Source organism: Gopherus flavomarginatus, chromosome 10 (assembly GCF_025201925.1).
Source record: "Gopherus flavomarginatus isolate rGopFla2 chromosome 10, rGopFla2.mat.asm, whole genome shotgun sequence".
Classification (NCBI taxonomy): domain Eukaryota; kingdom Metazoa; phylum Chordata; order Testudines; family Testudinidae; genus Gopherus; species Gopherus flavomarginatus.
This window is the reverse complement of record NC_066626.1, coordinates 56,241,639-56,263,371: the sequence shown is the minus strand read 5'-3', so window position 1 is coordinate 56,263,371 and position 21,733 is coordinate 56,241,639. Positions and strand designations below refer to the sequence as shown.

Below are 21,733 nucleotides of genomic sequence, written 5' to 3'. Positions count from 1 at the left end.
TAGTCCTTGTTTTGATGACTGGGATTATAAGGAGGTTGCTCTTGTTGCGTCATGTGGACATGGTCCTTTTTTCCACTGCTTTTTTCAGTGAGAGTGAGAAATTAAGCCTGTGTTCCTTTATCTGAGTCTGAAACTAGTGTTCCAGAGGCTGTGTTCCCATTGTCTAACCGAATCCCACTACCTTTGTGCCCCTAAGACTCCAGGTGCTATTAATTAATTTTTCTATAATAAGAAGCTGCAGAGGGAAAGAGGAAAAAAGCGGGAAAAAAGAGGGAAAAAAGAGGCGAGATATATCCAGTAACTTCATGTCAGCCTTATTGCTACACAGCAAGAGAAGAGAACCTAAATATGAACATATTGTCTACGTAAGCCTTATTGCATTTTGAGTTGGTAACCGATTCACAGGAATTGTAGGCCAAAAGATCAATTTCCTGCTTTATTTAAAAAGCGCAAGTCCAAGAAAGAAAATTCTAAAAGAAGAAAACTCCCCAATATTTTAAATGAAATTCCGATCAATATAGGAAAATATTAGACTATATATTTTATTTCTAATTGGCTCCATGCCATAAATATTTATCAATCTGGCAGTGAAGTCATGTTGTTTTTCAATTATTCATACTGTTTATGTAATAATTGTTTGGGTTACAGTAGTGCATAGTGGCTCCAGCTGAAATTAGGGTCCCATTGTACAAGGCCCAGGAGAATATATCCCTTCCTGCCCGGATAAATGTGTTGATAGGTGGGTTGGCATAGGCACCTCTGTACCAACTGCTAAGCCAGGCAGAGTCAGTGCAAATTTTGGATAAAGTCACACAACTCTGGATTTCCTGGCTTTTGAGTTGCTGATTTCTCAACTTTAATGTTGCATTAATGCTAGTGTGTGTATGTTTGGCTTTCTGGGTGGTGGTAGTGGCGGTGGGGCAGGTTCTTCATATAAAACATAATATTTTATAATCTATCCCCTGTTTCAGAAAACTGAAAAAATGTTGTTCTGTTTCAGGCATGCTAGTTGTCTTCATCATGTGCTCCAAAATTAGGAGAAGGTGGTACTTCAAAATTCTTGCAAGCATGAACTTTGTTTCTGCCCACCTCTAGGTTGATACTTTCAAATGAAGACTGACCCTATTTTCCTTGAAATAAGGTTGGTTATACTGAGTCATTCTAAGGACTCAACCATTATATCAGGCTCCACCCCCAATGTTCCCTTTAATTTTTCCCATCAATGTGTGGAATGAATTTTGCTATGTGCACCAATATGGATGTAATGTGTGGTGGGGCTGGGGCTGAGGGGTTCGAAATGTGGGAGGGGGCTCAGGGCTGGGGAAGAGGTTTCGGGGTGAGGGCTCTGGCTGGGGGTGCAGGCTCCAGGGTGGGGCTGGGATGAGGGGTTTGGGGCGCAGGCTCTGGAGTGGGGCTGGGGAAAAAGGATGGCCCTGCCCCAAGCAGCACCTGAGCCAGGGAAGAGCACCTCTCCCCGTAGCAGCAGTCCAGGGCTGGAGCCGGGGGAGAGGCACCTTTCTCCCCGCAACAGCAGCTCCGGGGTTGGAGGAGTTAGGTGCGCGGCCCTTGGTGGCACCTTAGCGGGAACTTAGTCCACCCCTCCCTAAAGTATGAGATTTAAAAATAATAAATGTTGGGATCTTTTTATTTGCCATCTAGTTTTTGAAGTTTTAGGATTCAGATTTTCAAGCTTTTTTTCCTGGAACCGCAAGGGCTAGAAACCTTATATATAGAATCTGAGATTCTAATGTAATCACCTGATTCCAGATGTTGGAGCTTTAAAGACAACACCAAATATTGTGAGTCTTGTGTTTAAAATCATGAGTGTTGGCAGTGCTGATGACTCACCCTTAAAATCAAGGTGATCTGTTTTCTTTCTCAAATTAGTGAGAGAAGATCCTTAGGAAAAATGTTTCTTGAGACTGAACAGCAGAAGCTTATAGATGTCAAAATCATGAATAGAAGGATCTTGACTGCCTTTTACAGGGCAGGAGCCCCACTTATCAGTATTGTCTTGTTAGAATCAAAGTTTTCAGTGACTAACTCAGTTAGTGACCACTTTGTGCCTCTCGGTTGGGCTGCTGTTCCCTTGCTTGGATTAGAACATTGATTTGTTTAAAAAGGATAGTCATGGATGGAGTGTGAAATGTTAGAAGGAGAGTGAAGCGCACAACAGTCTAGCTGAGAACAGAACTGAAAGAAATGTAGGGTGGCCAGATGTCCTGATTTTTATAAAGACAGTCCTGACATTTAGGTCTTTGTCTCATATAGCATCTATTACCCCCCTACCCGCTGTCCTGATTTTTCACTCTTGCTGTCTGGTCACCCTAAGGAAATGACAAATGAAATCGAAGTGTTGCACAGTGACAAGAATTTAGCGACTGTGAAGAGAGAACATGATGTCCAACAGCTTGTGGAACGCTACACCAAAGAGATGGAAAATACAGCTTTAACAAATAGATCCTGTGTATTTCTTATTTGTCTCTTGCTCTTATACAGTGAGCTTCTAGGTACAAGTTACATTAATCAAGCTTATACCATGCTGTAATAATATTGTACACAAAGCAGAAATCAGATTGTTGCGTAGTCAATGAAGGGGAATCTTCAGAAGTACCACTACAAAGAGAAATGGCTTGCATGCAATAAATAATCAAAATGTTTACACATGTTTAAGTGTAATAGGATCTCTCTCTAGTTGCAGTCTTCACTCCATCTCGAAAGAGGATTCTGCCATGAGCAGCCAGTCTTTGCATTACTTACAGAGACAGGGCAGTACCTGCTTTGATGACACTTGGGATTTGGAAAGCCTTTTGGACAATAGGATTTTAGCCCCTGGTGTAGCTGCATCGGTGTAAGCCCCTACATAAACAATTTACACCATATGTAAATAGACTGAAACCAGGTAAGCTGCATGCTAGAAGTGTGTGCTTGTGCAGCTGTGCTTCTGGCTAAAATTCCAGGGTAGACATGGCTGAAGCTACCATCAGAGTGCTTGCTTTTTTTTATGTCCATGTATTTTTGCATGTAATTCCCCAAAGAATAGCATTATGGAGAGATGGAAGGAAGTATGCAACCAGTTGTGCTGTAATTTTCCATAATTAATTCTATTACAATTTTTTAAAAATGTTTTTTAAATTGTGTTACATGTGAAGCCGCTGAGGTAGGCTGGTAATACTTAACATTTAGAGCATAATATAAATGCTCAGAGTGTTGTAAAAACATTACATAATTGAGCCTTTCAACCCTTCTCTAAGATTGGAAATTACTTTGTGTGCCAGATGACTTGGTATGTTCAAGTGATTTGCTTATGGCCTCACAGTGAGTCAGTCAGTGATGCAGCAGGGACTAGAATTTAGACGTTCCTGGGCCCTAGTAACATACTCATTCCACTACTAAATCACAGGCTCTGTTGTCACGCTCTTTCTGCTACCTTGGAACACTACTTGGTTTTGACTTCTAAGAATCTACAGTTTTTCTCATGAGATGGAAAAAAAAACCCTAAATGTTCCAATGTTGTTTCTAGTAATAAAATTTACTATATGTAGTCGCATGTTAACAGTAATGAGATTATTACTGTTATGGTAGTCTGGATGTTAAACACTTAGAGTTTGTGGGAATATCTGTGTCTCAGTTACTTTGACTTGGCTATATCTTCAGGATAGCATTGCAGAGGAAATCAGTGAGTGTGGATAACAAGCAATGAATCTCGTGTAGAAATATATGGGCCTTTACTTTTTTATTTTTTATTTTTTTGAATATGTAAGTTTTATATGGAGTTGTGTTGGCTCAACTCCACTGCCAACAGAACAGGTATTGTACAGCACAGGCAGTGGGAGTACAAGCTTCCATATGTTTTCCTGCCAACGTATGTCTGCCCTGACGGACCACCTCAAGCAGTAAGCAGCTAATTTAGCTCTCCATTCCCATTCAGGCCTTGGTTTTGCTGAGAGTGCCAAGAAGGATACTGTTTATGTGAACCAAGACTGCCATCTCATTTCATCATGACCCCTGCTGACCTGGCTTGGATTTGAATTTGTGACGTAGAATGCTCTGCGTACCATTACTAATCCCCTGAGCCATCTAGTCTCCCATAAATCTGTAAGTGATACCTAGACTCAAGATGCCAAAATGGGGTTACAATGAAGGGGGTCACATACTACGGTACTGATGCTGCAGTTCTCTTCCATATGCAGAGTTGATAATCAACAGCTCGTTTTATCATTTGTGCTTCCCTAAAAACATGTTTAATTTTTCTCAGATAGTGTTTGCCTATCTCTTATGGTTATATGAATGCTTTTATAATAAAACCTCACATTAAATAGAGACTTTGCTCCATCTGTGGTTCATCTGAATATGACCATTTTCCATTGACCTTTTGAGAGGGCATTGTGTGTTGTCTGTCGCTATTGTTGTGATCTGGCTGAGAATATCTTATTAATAAATTCATTTCCATGTTGTTGTGAATAGTATAATATAATCTTTAAATTTCTAGTTTTCTTTAAATGGGACTTAGAAACAATATTTGATGATTCTCTAGTGGTTCTGCAGTGGAGTTCTTTTGTGTTTTTATAAAAAATGGAATATTAAAAGCAATGTAATTCTGTTGCCACTTCAAGTGCAAGGGGAGAATAAAGATGGCTTATTAGAGAAGCACGTGTATTAGAGTGTTAGTTTCAGGCCTCTAGAGCAGGGTATTACAGACAGTAACTTCTCTTCCCCTTGTCCTTCTGTAAAGCTAGGGTTTGATAGTGTCTCCAAGTTATTAATTTTACACATACAAAAACAAACATGGGAGATGAATTGGAACCCTGTCTTTTAATTTTTACAACCCAATGATTTAGGAAAGCAGCCATGTTATCCTTGGCTTTTGTCCTCAAACCCAGTAAGACTTGAGTAAAGGATTGTTGGAAAAATCATGAGCCCATCTTTCATTCAACTTGGCAGTGCTTTAGTTGGATGCTTACAAGGGGTCTGTCATCTTGCTGGTCCTGGAATGTCACCATTGGAAGACGGAAAGCATTGAATGTGTTGGAAAAGAAAGCCAACATGTTAATTGTGACTTGGAATAATGTGTCTAGTGTCCTTACATGACTTTTTTTTACCTAAGGACTTCAGAATGTGGTCTGAGAGAGCATGGCTTGTCTTAAGAGCAGTTGGAAAGCATCATTTTAAATGTTTAGCTCAGACTGACTCTAACTGTGTTTTGTGGAAGTAAAATGAATTGGTTTGTGACTGTGTGCTGAATGGGACTGCAAATATATTCCATGTCAATAAGGGCATTTTAACCTAAAATAAATACTGACTTTCCTCCCATAATGCAGTAACACAAACTAGTGGAAAACTCTGAGAACAAGTATTGGGTTGGACAGAATGTCTTGCTCTCTCCTTTAGTACTATTTCAACTGCATCTGTAGGTAAAGAAGTAAATCCAGATTCACTGATGTATGTTGAAATTGTCTGTTTATGCTAGTGGTTCATTTGGTACATACTGTGTGATATGGCGGCACAATATAATAGGAGAGATTTACACCTATTTTAGATGGGTGCAAACTAATATCTCAGACTCATGTGTGTGAAGAACAGGTTTCTCCTTGCAATCTCATTTTGGCAAAAATGTACCCTTTTTGATCTGCCTTTATCTACATCTCGATTCGTAATGCAGCAGCCTTTCTGTGAGTTAGGAATAAATGCCTAATTTGTGTGTCTGAAATATTTTTTTTTATTCTGCCTTAATTCCTATAATTTAAAGGGAAAAGAAGGAGAAAGGCTGGGGGAAGCCCTTTAACCTTATGAAAACAACTTTTAAGTTGGAAATTCACGATTCTAATTCCACAGCACATGGTAAGGGACCCAAATAGTGAGGTTGTGAATGTGCATTTTAAATCAGGGTTATACAGGCTCTAAATGAAATCATTTTTCCAATTCATTATTAACATAGTTTCTTCTCTGCATGGCTTCTTCTCTGCGAAGACTAAAAATGAAGCTTAAATTATACTGTGGAAAGATAATGCTGCTGTTCAAATGCCTATTGTTTGCTGTGAATTAATCAAGTGCTATTTATGAGAGAGAGAGAGAGAAACTGATTGTGAGGTGTTACATACACTGAAAAGTAATTAAGGCCCCCATCTGCAAGCTGCTTTGTGTGATACGAGGGTCCCCTTGCATGGTGCAACTTGCTATATTTAAGCCAAAATTAAGATGTAGAGAAATATTATAAACTATCTCAGAGATGAGAAATGGGGGGGAGGGGGAGTTCATTTATCTGATTTACAGGTATTTCTTGGTGCTCATCACTGTAGTATCTAAGCATCTTACAAAATGAATTTATCCTTGCAGTAGCCCTGTGAAGTGGGAAGTATTATATCCCTCTTACAGCAGGAGAAATTAACGTGCAAATAATAAGTTACGTGACTTGCCCAACATCACAAGTTTGGGGAAGAGCTGTGACTAGAATCCAGACCTTTTGATTTCATTCCAGTAACTTCCCTCCCAGCCCATCTAATTCTTTGTCCATTATTGCCCTTAATATAGGCAGTAGAATTCCTGATCATATCTGATAGCAAGAAGTCATCCTACTCTACTGTAGAAAGGTGGTGTTTGTTACCATTCTTTTGGATTAATCCATCTGAGGCTTTACTTTGATAATTTTTAATGATAAACTTGCCCTTCTACCAAAATGCAAATGCAAGAACCAGCCATCTTAGTAAGTATTTTTAAAAACTGGAAAATCCACCAGAGTTTAGATTTATCTTCTCAATCACTGACATGAAGTAGGATTTTTTTTGTATTTATACCAGATTAATTTTATAGAATCTTATTCTGAATAACCCATGCACCAAAATTGGTTCTAAATATATTTGTTCTCAGGAGAACAATTTAAATTTATCCTAGAGCAGTGTTTCCCAAATTTGGGATGCCACTTGTTTAGAGAAATCCTCTGGCGGGCTGAGACAGTTTGTTTACCTGCCCCGTATGCAAGTTCAGCCGATCGCGGCTCCCACTGGCCGTGGTTTGCCGCTCCAGGCCAATGGGAGCTGCTGGAAGTGGTGTGGGCTGAGGGATGTACTGGCTGCTGCTTCCAGCAGCTCCCATTGGTCTGAAGCAGTGAACTGCGGTCAGTGGGAGTCGCAATCGGCCAAACCTGTGGACGGGTGGGTAAACAAACCTGCCCAGCCTGCCAGGAGCTTTCCCTACACAAGCGGCGTCCCAAGTTTGGGAAACACTGTCCTAGAGATATGAAGTCACTTGCTGTAAAAAGACATGAGCTTGTTTCATATAGACTACTTTATTTTGAGCTAGGTAAGCCATCCTAATTCTATCTTTTTTGAACATGAGGCCATGTTGTCATTTGGTAAATTTTGGATCTTGATATATTTTTGCTAAAATGACCAGCAGCATTCAGGGCTCAACACCTAGAAAATGGTTGCTGTGACTTTCTTTGTTATGGACTCTAATACAAACAAAATGGAAGGTGGAAAAAGAGGAATGGATATCATAGTTAAAGCTCAGGAGTAGGACTTAGTACATCTGGATTCTTTTTTCGCTCTCACAGACTTGATATATGACCTCTTTGCTTCAGATTTCCAGGTGTAAAATGGAGATAATTCCTATTTGTGCTTTGTTTATTAACTAGTAACTCTGGTAATTTACAATTGATTATACTCCATTTTTAGACTAGTTTTCATGTAAATCTATTATATTTACATCACAGCTTCAGATCAACCTGATAAACAAGGTAATTATATATTTTTTAAAAGGCTATTTGCAAGTTAAAGTGTATGATCTGTGGTGTTTTTGACAGTACAGACGCATGTTTGATTAAAGATATAAACTCTGTGGCAAAACCTCTTCTTTTCAAACAAGAAATGTGTAAAATGTTCCTTAGTAAAACTGATCTTATTTAAAGTACAAATCCTGGATCCAGATACCCAGAAAAAAAGTCAAAGGGTAAGGCCTATTTGTAATTTAAACTTGGTATGTGTAACTGTTACAATTAGTAAAGATGTTCAGAACTCACCGTATCACAATGAGGGCAGATAAGTGACACTTTAAGCAACAAACACATCTATCTCGGGAATCCTACAAAATGTAGTTAATTCCTTTCCTCAGGCTTCCCTGGAATTTCCCCTTCCTTCCCCACTACCTTTCTGTTTCCTCCATAATAGGATGGGCACTGTGGCATCCCCAGAATACCAGACATTCCAGTACTTCTAGGAATGGCCTGATTACGCCCTGCCGGAGTGATGTGTGAGGTGGGTCACACTGGCTGGGGGTGGCACGCTCTGAAAAAATGGGATCCTCCATGCACGCCCCAACTGCATGTGAAAATACCAGACAACCATATCCAGTTCTAAATTGCTACTGGACAGGGGTCAGTACTTCAGAAAACCAAGACTGTATGGCTTAAAACTGGTTGATTGGCTTCCCCAGTGGCCTAATGGATAAGGCAGTGGCTTTCTAAGTCAAAGATTGTGGGTTCAAGTCCCATCTGGGATGAAAAACTTTGAACATTGGCCTGCTAAACTCAGGGTTGTGAGTTCAATCCTTGAGGGGGGCCATTTGGGGATTGGTCCTGCTTTGAGCAGGGGTTGGACTAGATCATCTCCTAAAGTCCCTTCCAACCCTAATAATCTATGATTCTATGAAAGCAGCCTCAGAGGCCCATCTCAAAGGGTACTAAAGCCTGGGCTCCAGTTTGAGCTCAAACGTGTACATTGCAGTTAAACAGCCCCTTAGCCTGAGCCCTGCAAGCCCCACTCAGCAGGCATAGGTCTTTTGCAGTGGTCTAACTGAATGGTGAAGACTGCATGTTCTGTTCACTTAGTGCATTTAGTGGTTGCTGCTGTAACCAGAGGCTTATGGAAAGGTTAGGCACTTAAAGAATTTATTTTTATCAGTTAGCTATTTAAGTTGGCTTCATTGTACTATGAAGACTTTTTATATTCATGCCCTAATGTTCTAAGGCATTCTCAAAGAGAACAGTTTCCAGGTCTGTAACCTTAACATGAATTCAGGGGAAACTAAAACTGAGGAGTGACTTCTAGAACTTCTATTTCTAGATTGCAAATTATTCCACCGTATCAACAATTTCATGGTGTAAATTTCTGTACTCTTTGAACATGTTACAAAAGGTTAAAGAGTCTTTCTGCAGAGAATGAAAGTTACAAATTGCACTGCAGCTGTGTGCTAGATTCCAGCAACCCCAGCGAAATACTCAAGTCTGCTGTGTGGTCTGTCAGGCTATTTCCTGACTTGAATTTCTCTGCCGTGCCTGTTCGTACGTAATTGCTTGGTCTCATTTATTTTTCAGTTGAGGATTAGGATTATTATCAGGATTTAATAGTTCATGGGAAATGCTGTTGGCATACATTGACTGTGGTATTCCAGAGAGATTATGAGCTAAGTAATTAATTTAGTTATCTGTAAAACCTTTTCTTACACCTGCCTTTAAACCTTATTTATTGTTAGATGTATTTAACATGTTCTAATCATTTTTTAAATAAAGAGCAGTTATGTTCAGAAAATGCCCTGGCTAAAAAAGGCACATCCTTACTCAGTACAACTGCTGGCCTCTTCCTTTTTATTTAATCAGATTTGTTTGCTTTCCTAACACATACATTTTAAACCTGCTTTTCAATTCTGGTGGCACTCTGAAGCTAATAGAGCTATGGGAGAGTGAGATGGGTTCTGTTTGTTCTTGTGTATCAGCAGGAATTGTAAACTAAGATTCAATTGTAGAATCCGTATTATTGGTGAAAAAGAACGCATTTAGACTTTCAGATCCCAGACTGACTAGGAGGGAAGGGTGTTAGCCCTTTCTACTTGTGAATGGAACAAATTTGATATAAGTAGTCATGATGCAATCAACGTGGCCCCTACACTTAAAATTTTGAGATGGCATCAAATGTAATAGTTTGACACTAATATAGGCTAGGAAGATGACATGAAATCATTCTTCTCTTCTTGGCAATAATACCAGTACTAGACATGGGGTGGCTGAGTTAAAGATTGAGTGCCTCTGTAATGGGGTTCACTCTGCTCCCCTGGGCCCCCCTGTTCAATGAGTCACGGACACTTCAGTCTGGTGCAACATCCGTGCTCTTTATTCTCAAAAGGTTTCCCACCACCAGTTCTCAACTATATACAGTCTTCAGAGCTACTTTGCCTACAACAGGCCTGGCCAGCAACAGAGTAGGAGGCTCCCACTTCCTTCTGTGCTTGACCTTTCTCTCTCCCTTTTCCCCCCTTCTCTGCCTTCCTCCCAGCCTTTATAGCCAGGATAATAAGGCTGGCAAGTGTGGCCAGTTACTGAGCAGGCACAGGGCTATTCACTCAGCCCCAATCCATTCCCCTTGATTGGGGCTGGAGTGGCAGGAGCTGATATCATTAAGGGCTTCTCAACCAGCATCTTGCCACAGCCTCCGATAATACATTGCTTTCCACTCTCTATAAAACTTATGTTTTTATGTTCCCTTTCAGGCATGCAACAAGTATTCTTTTCTTATTAGTGTTGTATGTGAAAGGTGTCATTTTTAAAGTATGCATATGTGAATGCTCTGAGATATTATATGTATAATGAAGTCGTATGATCATCTGTTAGTACTTTTGATATCTTGGTGAATGTACTTTGCTTGATATGTTAAACCCAGTTATACATTATTAATTTTAGCATCAACAACAAAAATCTCTGACCTGAATGATCAAAGATGCAGAATAATGACCAAGTTTTCTTAATAGTCATAGTGCACGCAATCTACCTGGTAAAGATGACTGTGTGGTCTAAAACAGCTCTGCAGTATTCCCCTCTGAGAGGATCAAAAAGATCTGGTGCCATTAAATGATTGACTGACAATAACTATCAGAGTCACATCTCTGAATGCCCCTCAAAGTCATTGTCGGGACTAGTGGGGGTAGGGGCGTAGGAGGGTAGTGGCCCATTTAAGAGTCCGCTCTCCCTTGGTGGTTGTGAGTGGGAGGTCACTGAGAGAGGAGGGGCCCATCACCTGAGTGGGAAGGTGTGAGGGCTGTCAAAGCTCAAGTAAGCCATTGGCTCCTGCAAATGTGGGGGAGGGTATATTAAATCCCGTGCTTCCAGAGTCTAGCCTGAGTCCCCTCACATGTCCAATTAGTAGCTCAACTCTCAGGAGCTCTTTCCCAGCGTAATGGCAGTGACTTCCTGCAGGAATGAAGTCACAAGTGAGAGAGAGGATTCTGAAGTATAAAGCAGGCTGTGGTCTACATTGGTAACTGCCAGTTCTTCAAATCACTAAGAATACAAGGTGGATGAAATTTGAGAGTTGGTGTTTAGAGCCAGCCATCCATTCAGGGGCAGTTAGATCTCTGGAACCTTGGTTCTTGACCAGTTTTTACTTATTGCAAAGCAACTAACATCGTGAACATTCAGGTGTACATTATGGAGGAGTTTACTTAACTTTATTTGAAGGCATGGGTTTGCCCTCTGAGTTGTTGACACTACACTGTGCATTGTCCTGGCTACTACAAGGACAGCCTCTATCAGGGTTAATAAGGGATCAGCGAGGAAGGATTTAGATAGGGTGTTGGAACTTGGGGACCTGCAATTGGGGAAAGAGGTTTGAAACTCTGATGGCAACCCTCCACCTGGTGGAAGCAATTATGGAAGAACCGTGACCTGCACAATATGACTCACTGGATAGTTCCCAGATGAATTAATTTACTAAAGATGTGGTCTAATTCAGTGGTTCTCAACCAATGGTGTATGTATCCCTGGGAGAACGCAGAGCTCTTCCAGGGGGGTACATTAACACATCTAGATATTTACCTAGTTTTACAACAGGCTACATAAAAAGCACTAGCAAAGTCAGTACAAACTAAAATTTCATACAATGACTTGCTTATACTGCCCCATATAATATATACTGAAATGTAATTACAATATTTGTGTTCTATTTGATTTCTTTTATAATTATACGGTGAAGATGAGAAAGTAAGCAATTTTTCAGTAATAGTATGCTGTGACACTTTTTCAGTTTGTCTGATTTTTGTAAGCAAGTATTTTTAAGTGAGGTGAAACTTGGGAGTATGCAAGACAAATCAGACTCCCGAAAGGGGTACAGTAGTTTAGAAAGGTTGAGATCCACTGGCCTAACTAAACCACATCCCTTGTATCTTGTCCATCTTTCCATGTGTCCTGGACAAACCATCTCTTTCCCTGTTCTCGCTCTTGATGCTTGATTAGCTAAAATGCTGCTGTTATCCACAGTCTCTAGATTTGTACATCTGGGAGCAGAGAGCTCTCAGTGAAAGGCACTCTTCTCTGTACTTTCCCCCTTGCTTCAGTCTCGAAAACAGCAATTTGCACATGCTCCATTTTAGCTGCTAAATTCCCTGAAGATTCTGTCTGCACTAGGCATGCCTCACTCTGGAGCTGAATGGGTATTTCTCTGCAGTTGCAGCTTTGGGCTGCTGCAGGCTGTGTCAGGTCCAAGCACTTGAACTGAGAGCAGGGAGTCTCTCTCTTCTTGCTGGAGGAAGCTGCCTGATTTGAACACATGGGTCAAAAGCCAGATGTACAGGACAGGGGTAAGGAGCACCGATTGGGACCAGAAGCCTGGGATAGGAAACAGAAACTAAGTCTGGAAGCTGGGGGAGGGGGACTGGGGAGGGAAAATGGGACCATAGTTGGGAGTGGGGTTGGGGACTGGGATTGGGACTGCTTCTCCAGCTTTCCTTGAGTGGGCCGTGTGGGAGGGTGCTCCCACCACTCACTTCTGGCCTGCAGAAAATCATCATTGGGCTGCTGCCCGCGAGCCTCCCTGGACACAGCCAATACGACACCTGAGCTGCCTGCGCAACATCCAGCCAGTCTGCCTCTGAGCTTAATCCAGAGAACATCTGTATGTGCTCATGCTTCATAATATCCACTTCCTCGCCCTTGTGTCCTGCCCCAACACCAAGCGGCCAGACCTCTTACCACCTTAGAAGGACAAGGAACCCCAGTGGGCCAGTCTGTACTCCACTCTGGTTCTATGGCTCTCTGGGGATACTAGTTGGCGGCTCCTCTACGGAGCCATGAACATGGATGTGGACCTGGTGCAATTCACAAAGTCCCCTGACACTTGTCCCTTGTGCTGCATCTATTTAGTGTGCAGTCCTTGTTCTATCTCCTCTAAAACCTTCTACTGAGGTCTATGTACACCCTATTTATGACCTTACAAAATTTCAGGACTGCCTCGTCAATTTCTTCCTGGCACTGACTAAGATGGACCTCCATGCAGGAGGAGGAAGCTGCACATGGGGCTCTCTGCGGATGCGGGGCCTATTTCTGACCCCTTGTCTGCGCATATTCTGGCAGAATTCCTCTGGGTAGTGTCTGACATCTTGGACACCTTTGAGTAGTGGTGGGAACTGTTTGGGACTTTCTGCTTGATGTCTCCTTCTAGTTCCTTTATTTTTCAACCTTTGACCTCATTCCCGTTCCTGTTTTCTCCTTTGTCCCCCATAATCAGTTGGAACCTGGACTTAGTGGTCCCTCTGCCTTAGATGAGGGGGAGGGCCTTTAGTTATGGATGGGCATAGACCTTCCTGCACAAGTACTTCAAATAGGACAGACTTTCCATCTTCAGGAAGATCTGAGGGGTCCTGCTGTATTAATTTAGATGGAATAAATGGGCCAAAAGTCCTTGCATAACTCAGTCACTGTTCAACAGTATAAAGAAGGTTTGGTATACAGAGACCTCAGCCCTTTTAATGCCATGGCAAAGACACGATTAAAAATCCTTCTAACTTTTTATTAAAGATACAGAAAAGGAGGGAAACCAGTTACAGCATTTGAAATGTAAAATATTAAGTAATGCTTTCATTTTAACAACATCCCTTGTTCCTTTCCCTTTAGCTGGAGAGACTTTTTAGATGGAAACTCCCCCTTGTTTGACAGCCTTTTAGAGGGTATCAAGAATGGTAATAACTGTCCTTTTGGGGAGAGAAGGTTTGAGGTGAGCTGGAGCAGTTGTTGTTGTTATTAGTCTGATCACAGTTCATCCCAAGTTAGTGGCTGAGATTCATCTGGAGTTGGCAGAGGGTGGCAATATTATCTGGGTGCCCCTCTTTGCCCTGGTCTGGTCAAGTTATTTCTTAGGATTAGGATAAAGAAGGTTCCCGGTTCCAGAAGATGGTGAAGGTAGCAGCCATGATGATGAGGCTTGCTTCAGTAGCCTACATCTGTTCTTTTCTCTCTTCCTGAAAAATTTTTTAAGGATGCAAAAAGGGGATGGTGATTAGAATAGCTCATCCTCTCATTATTTATTGTCAACAAATTAGGCCTAATGTCCAACACACCAATTTTGGTTCATTATTTTCCAGTCCCCCATCTGTTTATATTAGCATGATTTCAACACTGTCCTTGAATTTGCTCAAGGCCTATGATGTTTGGACTAATTTAGTTTCTCTGTGTTGTTCTCTTGTACCTGCTGATATCATTCTTTATCGAAAATGTCTTGACCTATTTTCCATGGTAAATACCTAAGCCAGTGCAAGGTATAGCCCAATTGTCACAATAATCTTGTGCAAAAAATATATGATCATGTAATTGAAAACTCTGTTGTCATGCATATACTTAAGGGGTCTGAATTAAGGTTGTAGACTACCTTAATTCTTGTATTTCCTAACTTTTGAGTGCTTGGTATTGGAGTCTTAATGTTCCTTTAACATACGTTTTGTGTGTGTGTGTGTTGATGTTACAAGTTAAAGTGAGCTCACAGTAGTCCATTTTATAAAACATTTGCTACTTGTACCTTTTTTTCACATGTGGAAAAAAAACAAAGCAAAGATGTGAAAAATTTGGAATGTTTAAAAGTATTATATAAAGGCAGATGTGAACAACCTTAAGATTAAACCTGAAAAACTAACAGGTGTGAGAGGAGCTTATGGTAGGGGATTGATGATAACCTAAAGAAGGGGTGTGTGGGGGATAGAGGAGTTGGAGAACCCTGTTTACACTACCTTAAATGTAATTATAACTTTTCTTAGAGAGTTCTGTCCACTGAATTGGATATATTGGGACACATTCTTTAATAGCTCCAGAATTTGGCTACCAGTAACAGTGTTTGTTAGAGATTACTTTATACCCAAGCCTTGGATCTAAAGAGCTCCCTGCTGTAGGAGTTTGAATGCTTGCCCAAACTTGTGCCTTAGGTCCGTCTCTAATTTTAGTGTGTGATTTCAGGGATGCCTCATAAGGTCAGAAGTTAATGGTTCTAGACAGCTGTGATGAATCTTGCAGTTTAATTTTCCTTAGTTATTTATTATTGCTATTAGTATATCATTTTTGAAGCTCGCCTTTCTAAAGTGCAAGTGATCATCTGGGTTGAAAATTAATGTGGTGAGACTACTAGAAGTGATATATAAAATAAATTAGCTGGCATTTTTTTCAAAAGAACTGTATGAGGTAATTTAACCTACATGGCACTTTTTGAGCTGTTTGCTCACACTCTCTTACTTTTTAGTTTGATCAATAAAACAATTTAATGTTTGTAACTTGCAGATAGTGCTTGTGAAATATACCCTTTCAGCTGTGTACAACAAGATTATGATGGATCGTCTACCTGAGTTCCTGAAGATCTCTAGCATTTTTCTTGTTGAGTGCTCATGAAAGAGCTGGATTGATTGCCCTGGAGACTGAAGTTCTCTGTGTACATGATAACAGAATGGTGCAAGGTCTGCCGTATTGCTTGGCTAATAGACCTCAACCCTAACCTGGGGCAGATGTCTCTGTGGGTGAGAGGGTAGTTCAGGCTCCATGTACATTCAGTCCTTCCTTGGGCTTTCTGCTCATGGCTCGTGTTACATGGGGAAATTAACTAGGATAGCTATTGTGGATTAAATTGAAGTGGGAAAAGATGCTCTTTTTTCTACTCAGGGGAGTTATTCCAGAATAGCTATAGCACTTTAAACTCACACCTACCCTATTTCAGAATAACTTCCCAGTGTAGACAATCCCTTAAGATATCAAAAAAGGGGATCATGCATGTGCATGAGAGAGATGGAAACCTATTAACTAGGAAGTGGATGAAGGCAACTAAATTCATTTCACATAGGCTACTTGAGATCTGTTCTTTGAGAATATATCACACACGCTTTATTGCAACAGGACAGTAAATAATTTTATGTGCCTCCAACTATTTAAAAGATGGCTGGTAATACATGTTCTTATCTACAGTATTTCATATTTCAAGGATGAACTTTTTCTAATATATTTTATATTTATCTTGCTTGTATGTGTTTTTACTGTAGTTTAAGAAGTGAATGTTCAGAGTTACGGAAGTGTCAGGTACATGGTTAGCTTAAAATAAATCAGAGTGCAACAAGAAAATAGTGAGTCAAGCACGAATATTTGAACAGCTGGCTACAGATGGCAGATGTGGTTGTATGATTGACAAGAGTGTGACCCATTATGTCAGATTTAGCCATTGATCAGTTACTTGGAAATCCCTAAAAGCAGCAAAGAATCCTGTGGCACCTTACAGACTAACAGACGTTTTGGAGCATGAGCTTTCGTGGGTGAATACCAACTTCGTCAGGTGCATGTAGTGGAAATTTCCAGGGGCAGATATATATATGCAAGCAAGCTAGAGATAACAAGGTTAGTTCAATCAGGGAGGATGAGGCCCTGTTCTAGCAGCTGAGGCGTGAAAACCAAGGGAGGAGAAACAGGTTTTGTAGTTCGCAAGCCATTCACAGTCTTTGTTTAATCCTGAGCTGATGGTGTCAAATTTGCAGATGAACTGAAGCTCAGCAGTTTCTCTTTGAAGTCTGGTCCTGAAGTTTTTCTGCTGCAGGATGGCCACCTTAAAATCTGCTGTAGTGTGGCCAGGGAGGTTGAAGTGTTCTCCTACAGGCTTTTGTATATTGCCATTCCTAATATCTGATTTGTGTCCATTTATCCTTTTCCGTAGAGACTGTGCAGTTTGGCCGATGTATATAGCAGAGGGGCATTGCTGGCATATGATGGTGTTATTTATGGTATTGTTATGCCCATAGTCCACATCATCCAGACTAACACGGCTACCTCTTGGAAATCCCTTGGATTGGATACTTGGAAATCCCTGTAACGTGGTTTCAGAACAAGTATTGTATTTTGGATTGGAATTAGAGAGAAGAATTGGGTTCTGTTCTTAATGGCATTTAACTGAAGAAATCTTATTTTAAATGAAGATAGCTCAGCATTTACTTGTTTTTACTGATCTGTAAGGATGCTATCTAAGCTTCTGTCTTAAAAATTATTTACCTTTTAATGTCTTCCACATCGAAGGTTTATTTCAGGATAGCTGGCATGTATTTCTCTGTAAACAATCCCATGTTGCTGCCAGAAGGAAGAAAAGCAGATTCCACTTCGTTAATGCATGTGTATAATTTTTCCACTTACTTATTAATATCTTTTCAGTGCACCATTTGCCATGGTATTTAGAATCCATGGCTAACTTCGTTTCTGTGGCAAGATCATCCTCTGCAACCTGATAAAATCCCAATGATAAAATCCCCAAAGCCAAATGTTTTTGTTCCATTTCATTAACATGTGCTTCACATTGTAATCTTATTTGTTTCCAGCGCACAAAAAAAATTCATATTGTTCCAGATGAAAATCTTTGTAATTCTTTGAGTAAAAGACCAGTCTACTAGTCTACTAATTGGTTAGGCCTTCCACTCCTTGGCTTCTTTTCTTTCGTTACTGCTATACTTCAGCTTATTTGCATTTTCAGCACTTAGCTGAAGTCCAGCTATTTTCTTTCCAAATAATCAAAATGTGCTAACAACATTCAAGATTGATATGGGGTTGGTTAGACAGCAATGCAGGGCTTTTAAAACTGATGATAATTTGAATTAATTTGGTCTGTCTTCAGTGATCTTTACCTCTACGGTTAGAATGATAGAAAGTTGTGAGGAACTTTGACACAGATTCCTTTTCAATCATAGATTTGGGTTAGAATATGGATCTTCTATCTTAAATTCTGGAAGAGAAGGGGAAGAGCTCAGGATTACATTAGTCACATTTAAGCCCATTGTTTCCTACCACTTTCTTTAACTTTATCCAATTCAATGAGTTAAATACATAGGAAGTTTGAGGGCAACATGTACCACTCCATATTTGCGAATGACCGGGAACAGACTTTCAGACAACACCAGATGTGTCGTTTATTCATTGTTTCTTCACTGAAATACATCATTTCTGTTGCATTGAACATCTTCCCTAATTTAAACAGCCATGCCTTTTATCTGGGTGCCTATTAAGTGGGTTCTGCCTTCTTACTGCTTTGGCTATAGGTTTTTATCATTTTCTAAAACATTACTTTGTGTTTTATTATTTCAGCAGGCAAAACCTTATGTCTATGATAGAGTGTTACCACCAAACACGACCCAGGAACAAGTTTATAATGCCTGTGCCAAGCAGATTGTTAAAGGTAAGTGTCACAATTGTTCTCTATTACAGCAGATGTAAACGTTAATTTTTTTTTCTGGATTTAACTATAAAAGCTGTATTGTCCCAGTTTATATTGGAGTTCATCCTCCTGGTAGGAACCAGCTTTTAAATGAGTTTCAAAAACCAATTTCTGCTAACGTAGGTTAAATACAGTTTGTTTAGTGAGTGTGGAATCATTTTAAAACACGGTCAGAAACTATTTCCTCCACTACATAAAACAATAGGAAAGCACCTCTTCTAGAAAATGGCTTTCTAAGATTGGTTTAACATGTTTTTGTCTGCTGTATTGTGACTAAGGAAAATGTGTTTTAAATGTAACCCTTCTGCCCCTCTGAGTCGGCAGCAACAAGGGCCGGGTTCAGTATCCAGGGGTTCCGTTTCAGGAACACAATGCATAGCCGGCTCGAGCCCCCACCCAGTGACCTGGGACACTCACATACCACACCCCCCTGGGCGCCTCTAGGAGGCAATACTTCCCCTCTCGCAAGCACGGAGTCTGAGTGTAGCAAAATCTTTTTAATAAAGGAAGGAATCAATGCGGCATCCCATTGGAGAAACACCACAAACAGGGTTATAACACAAACCATAAACAAAAACCCACTCTCAAGTACGTTTGGCACTGTCCTTTTTCACCTTAGGGTTTTAAGTCCAATCACCCCAAAGTCCAACAACCCAAAAGTCTCTGGTCAATGCCACCCCAGAGTTCGAGAGTTTATCTGTAGAGGTCCCTCCCCCCAGCCTGGGTAGAAAGGGGCACCTTACGTGGTCTGGGGCCAACTGCCCTGCCTCTCAGTGGGTTCTGCTTCTGCCTTCTCCACAAACTGCTCCACTTTACCAGCCACTCCACTCTGCTCCTCCAGCCGTCCTCACAAACTGCTCCGCTCCACCAGCTGCTCTGCTCCAGGAGCTGCTCCAGTTCTCCCTGCAAACTGCTCGGCTCCGCTCGCTCTGTGGGCCGCTCCACCCGTCCCACAGCTACTCCGCTCTGCCAGCCGCTCTGCTGCCACCAGCTGTCCCGTGGTCCGCTCCAGCCGTCCCCGCAACTGCTCCACTCCACCAGCTGCTCTGTTCCACAGTATAACTTCAGGCTCCCCCACTAGTTAGAACAGTACTCAGTGCTCTCAGCTCAGTTATTTCAGCTCTTTAGTGATTTCAACTCTTAGTGATCTCAGCTCTTAGTGGGGGAGCCCCAGTGCTAGTGCACCATTAGCCCAAAGTGATTTCAGCTCAGTAACCTGTATTTAGATTCTTGAGGGAATAAAAAAAAAATCAACTCTGACATTCCACAGTGGAGAGAGGAGGGGGTGGAACTGGTGCTTCTGGCTCCACAAGGAGACTGCACTACCAGGCACAGATACCTGTCCCCAGCCTCTCTCAATTCACTGGGTTTTGGAACCCATGTCCCTTGTCTAGCAAGTACCACCCAACTGAGGGTGAATCATTTGTCACCAAGCAGTCCCACAGCTCGGCAGTCTGGGATAGGGTAGGCGTGCCTATGCAAATACACTCTCTGAAATTCTTTCCACCAGATGTCAGGGTAGAGCTTATCCTGACTCTGCTTACATAAACGCATGTTAGCAGGAACTTTTTTTGGGAAAAAAAAATTCCCACAAAACAGTAGTAGAGACTGCTTTCTAAAAACTTTCCTAAATGTGGGTAGGCCCATAGGACAGGGCCTGGTCACCTATCCAACTGAAGATGATAGAATGGCTTTAAGAAAGATGAGAAACTTCAGTTTTGCTAAAAGGATGAAGATCAGCTGCAGCTGAGGTACTTTACTAGAACAATTTATGGCTTCAAAGATGTTTCTTGTCTACGAAGAGAACACGAAGAGCTTGATTCTGCTGCTGCTTTGTGCACAGATAGCACCCATTAAAGGAAGCTAAGCACACAAAAAAGTACGTCTACACTGTAGCTGGAAGCGTGCCACCCAGCCCAGGTAGACAGAAGACATGCATTAGTTCTGCTCAATCTAGTATGCTAAAAATAGCAATGTGGACTTTGAAGTATGGGCAGTGGCATGAGCTAGCCACCAAACTATGAACATGCCTGACCCCTGTAGTCTGAGCTTGGTTGGCCAGCTCATTAGCACACTAGCTCATTAGCACACTAGCTCAAGTAGAGCTTGCATGCGTCTGTCTGTCTGGCCTGGGAGTCGTGCTCCAAGCTGCAGTGTAGACGTACCTTAGTGACAGATTGCACACCAATATCTGAAAAAAAAAATTACTATAAGTCATTTCAGTTTTATGCTTTAACATGAGAACCCTGAACTTATTCAACACCCTCTAAGGATGTGATCCAGAGGTGCTGAGCCATAGCAGGTGGCCATGTAGTTGTTCAGTACCTCTCAGGGTCAGCACAGATCTGTTTCATAATGGCAAATAAGACACCAAGGCCGATGGTTGGTTGCACTTTTTGGATGCTGAAATCACTTGACAGCCTTGCTTACGGCTTTCTAATGCTCCTTTAGGGTGTTATAAACTGTCCAGAGGTGCATTGATTTGTTGTTTAATGCAGTGTTACTCTCAGTGTGAGGCATGCTCCCTGGGGGTGTGATGGGCTGGCTGGGGAAGTATGGACCCACCTCTCAGTTATTCTCCAGAGTCTCCCTCCCCCCACCCCCCAAAAATGAAAGCAGTGCCTTCAGCTGTTACGGTTGCAAAGGAAATCTTCAAAACACGAAGTGAGTGTAACAAATGGATATCTATCTACCTGAGTTCATAGAGAGCCTGAAACAACAGCTCTGAGGTCTGAACTGCCTCATTCTTTTTAATGGGGTTTAGCTCTGATGCCAATGATGTTGTTTTAAATGTCAACATTTAACTATTTCATGGCTCAAAGTATTAAAAAAAATAGTATACTGTTATGAAGATCTACACCCAATGTTTTCCAAAGGAGGGAGCGCAATTATACGGACTGTGTAAATTAGGAAGTGTCTGCCTTTAACAACACAATAGGAGTTGGGTTGGGGGAGTAAGGGAACGATTGGTTTCATTTTCCTGAGCTGGGGCTCAGCTTTCAAAAGCTTTTGAGAAACACTGATTGAATGCATTGCACTGAAAATATTTACTGATGTTATCTTGCTGGCATCCTGGGTGCCAGACTCATTGTTTTTATGTTTCAGTACCTTTCCAATAGTTCTCTTGTATCTTTATTCAAAATATACTCTCACAGGACCCGGTGGTGTCACTGTGATTAATATAATTGTAGAGAATGCCAGTGGCTTAATGACTGACCACTGGTTTCTAAAATGATGGTTATAATAATTGAATTGACAGT

General features: G+C 41.2%; 1 protein-coding gene across 3 annotated transcripts in view; it reads left to right on the top strand.

Annotated features, from left to right (window-relative positions):
* The window catches only part of KIF5C (kinesin family member 5C), a 124,539-nt gene that overhangs the window by 21,945 nt on the left and 80,861 nt on the right, over window positions 1–21,733 (top strand). For all 3 annotated transcript variants that reach the window (XR_007776471.1, XM_050969219.1, XM_050969218.1), the window contains exon 2: window positions 18,344–18,434. Coding sequence is in view for 2 of the 3 variants with exons in the window: in XM_050969219.1 (XP_050825176.1) it covers window positions 18,344–18,434 (91 nt within the window). In the remaining variant the exon portion in view is untranslated. The remainder of the gene's footprint in view (window positions 1–18,343; window positions 18,435–21,733) is intronic.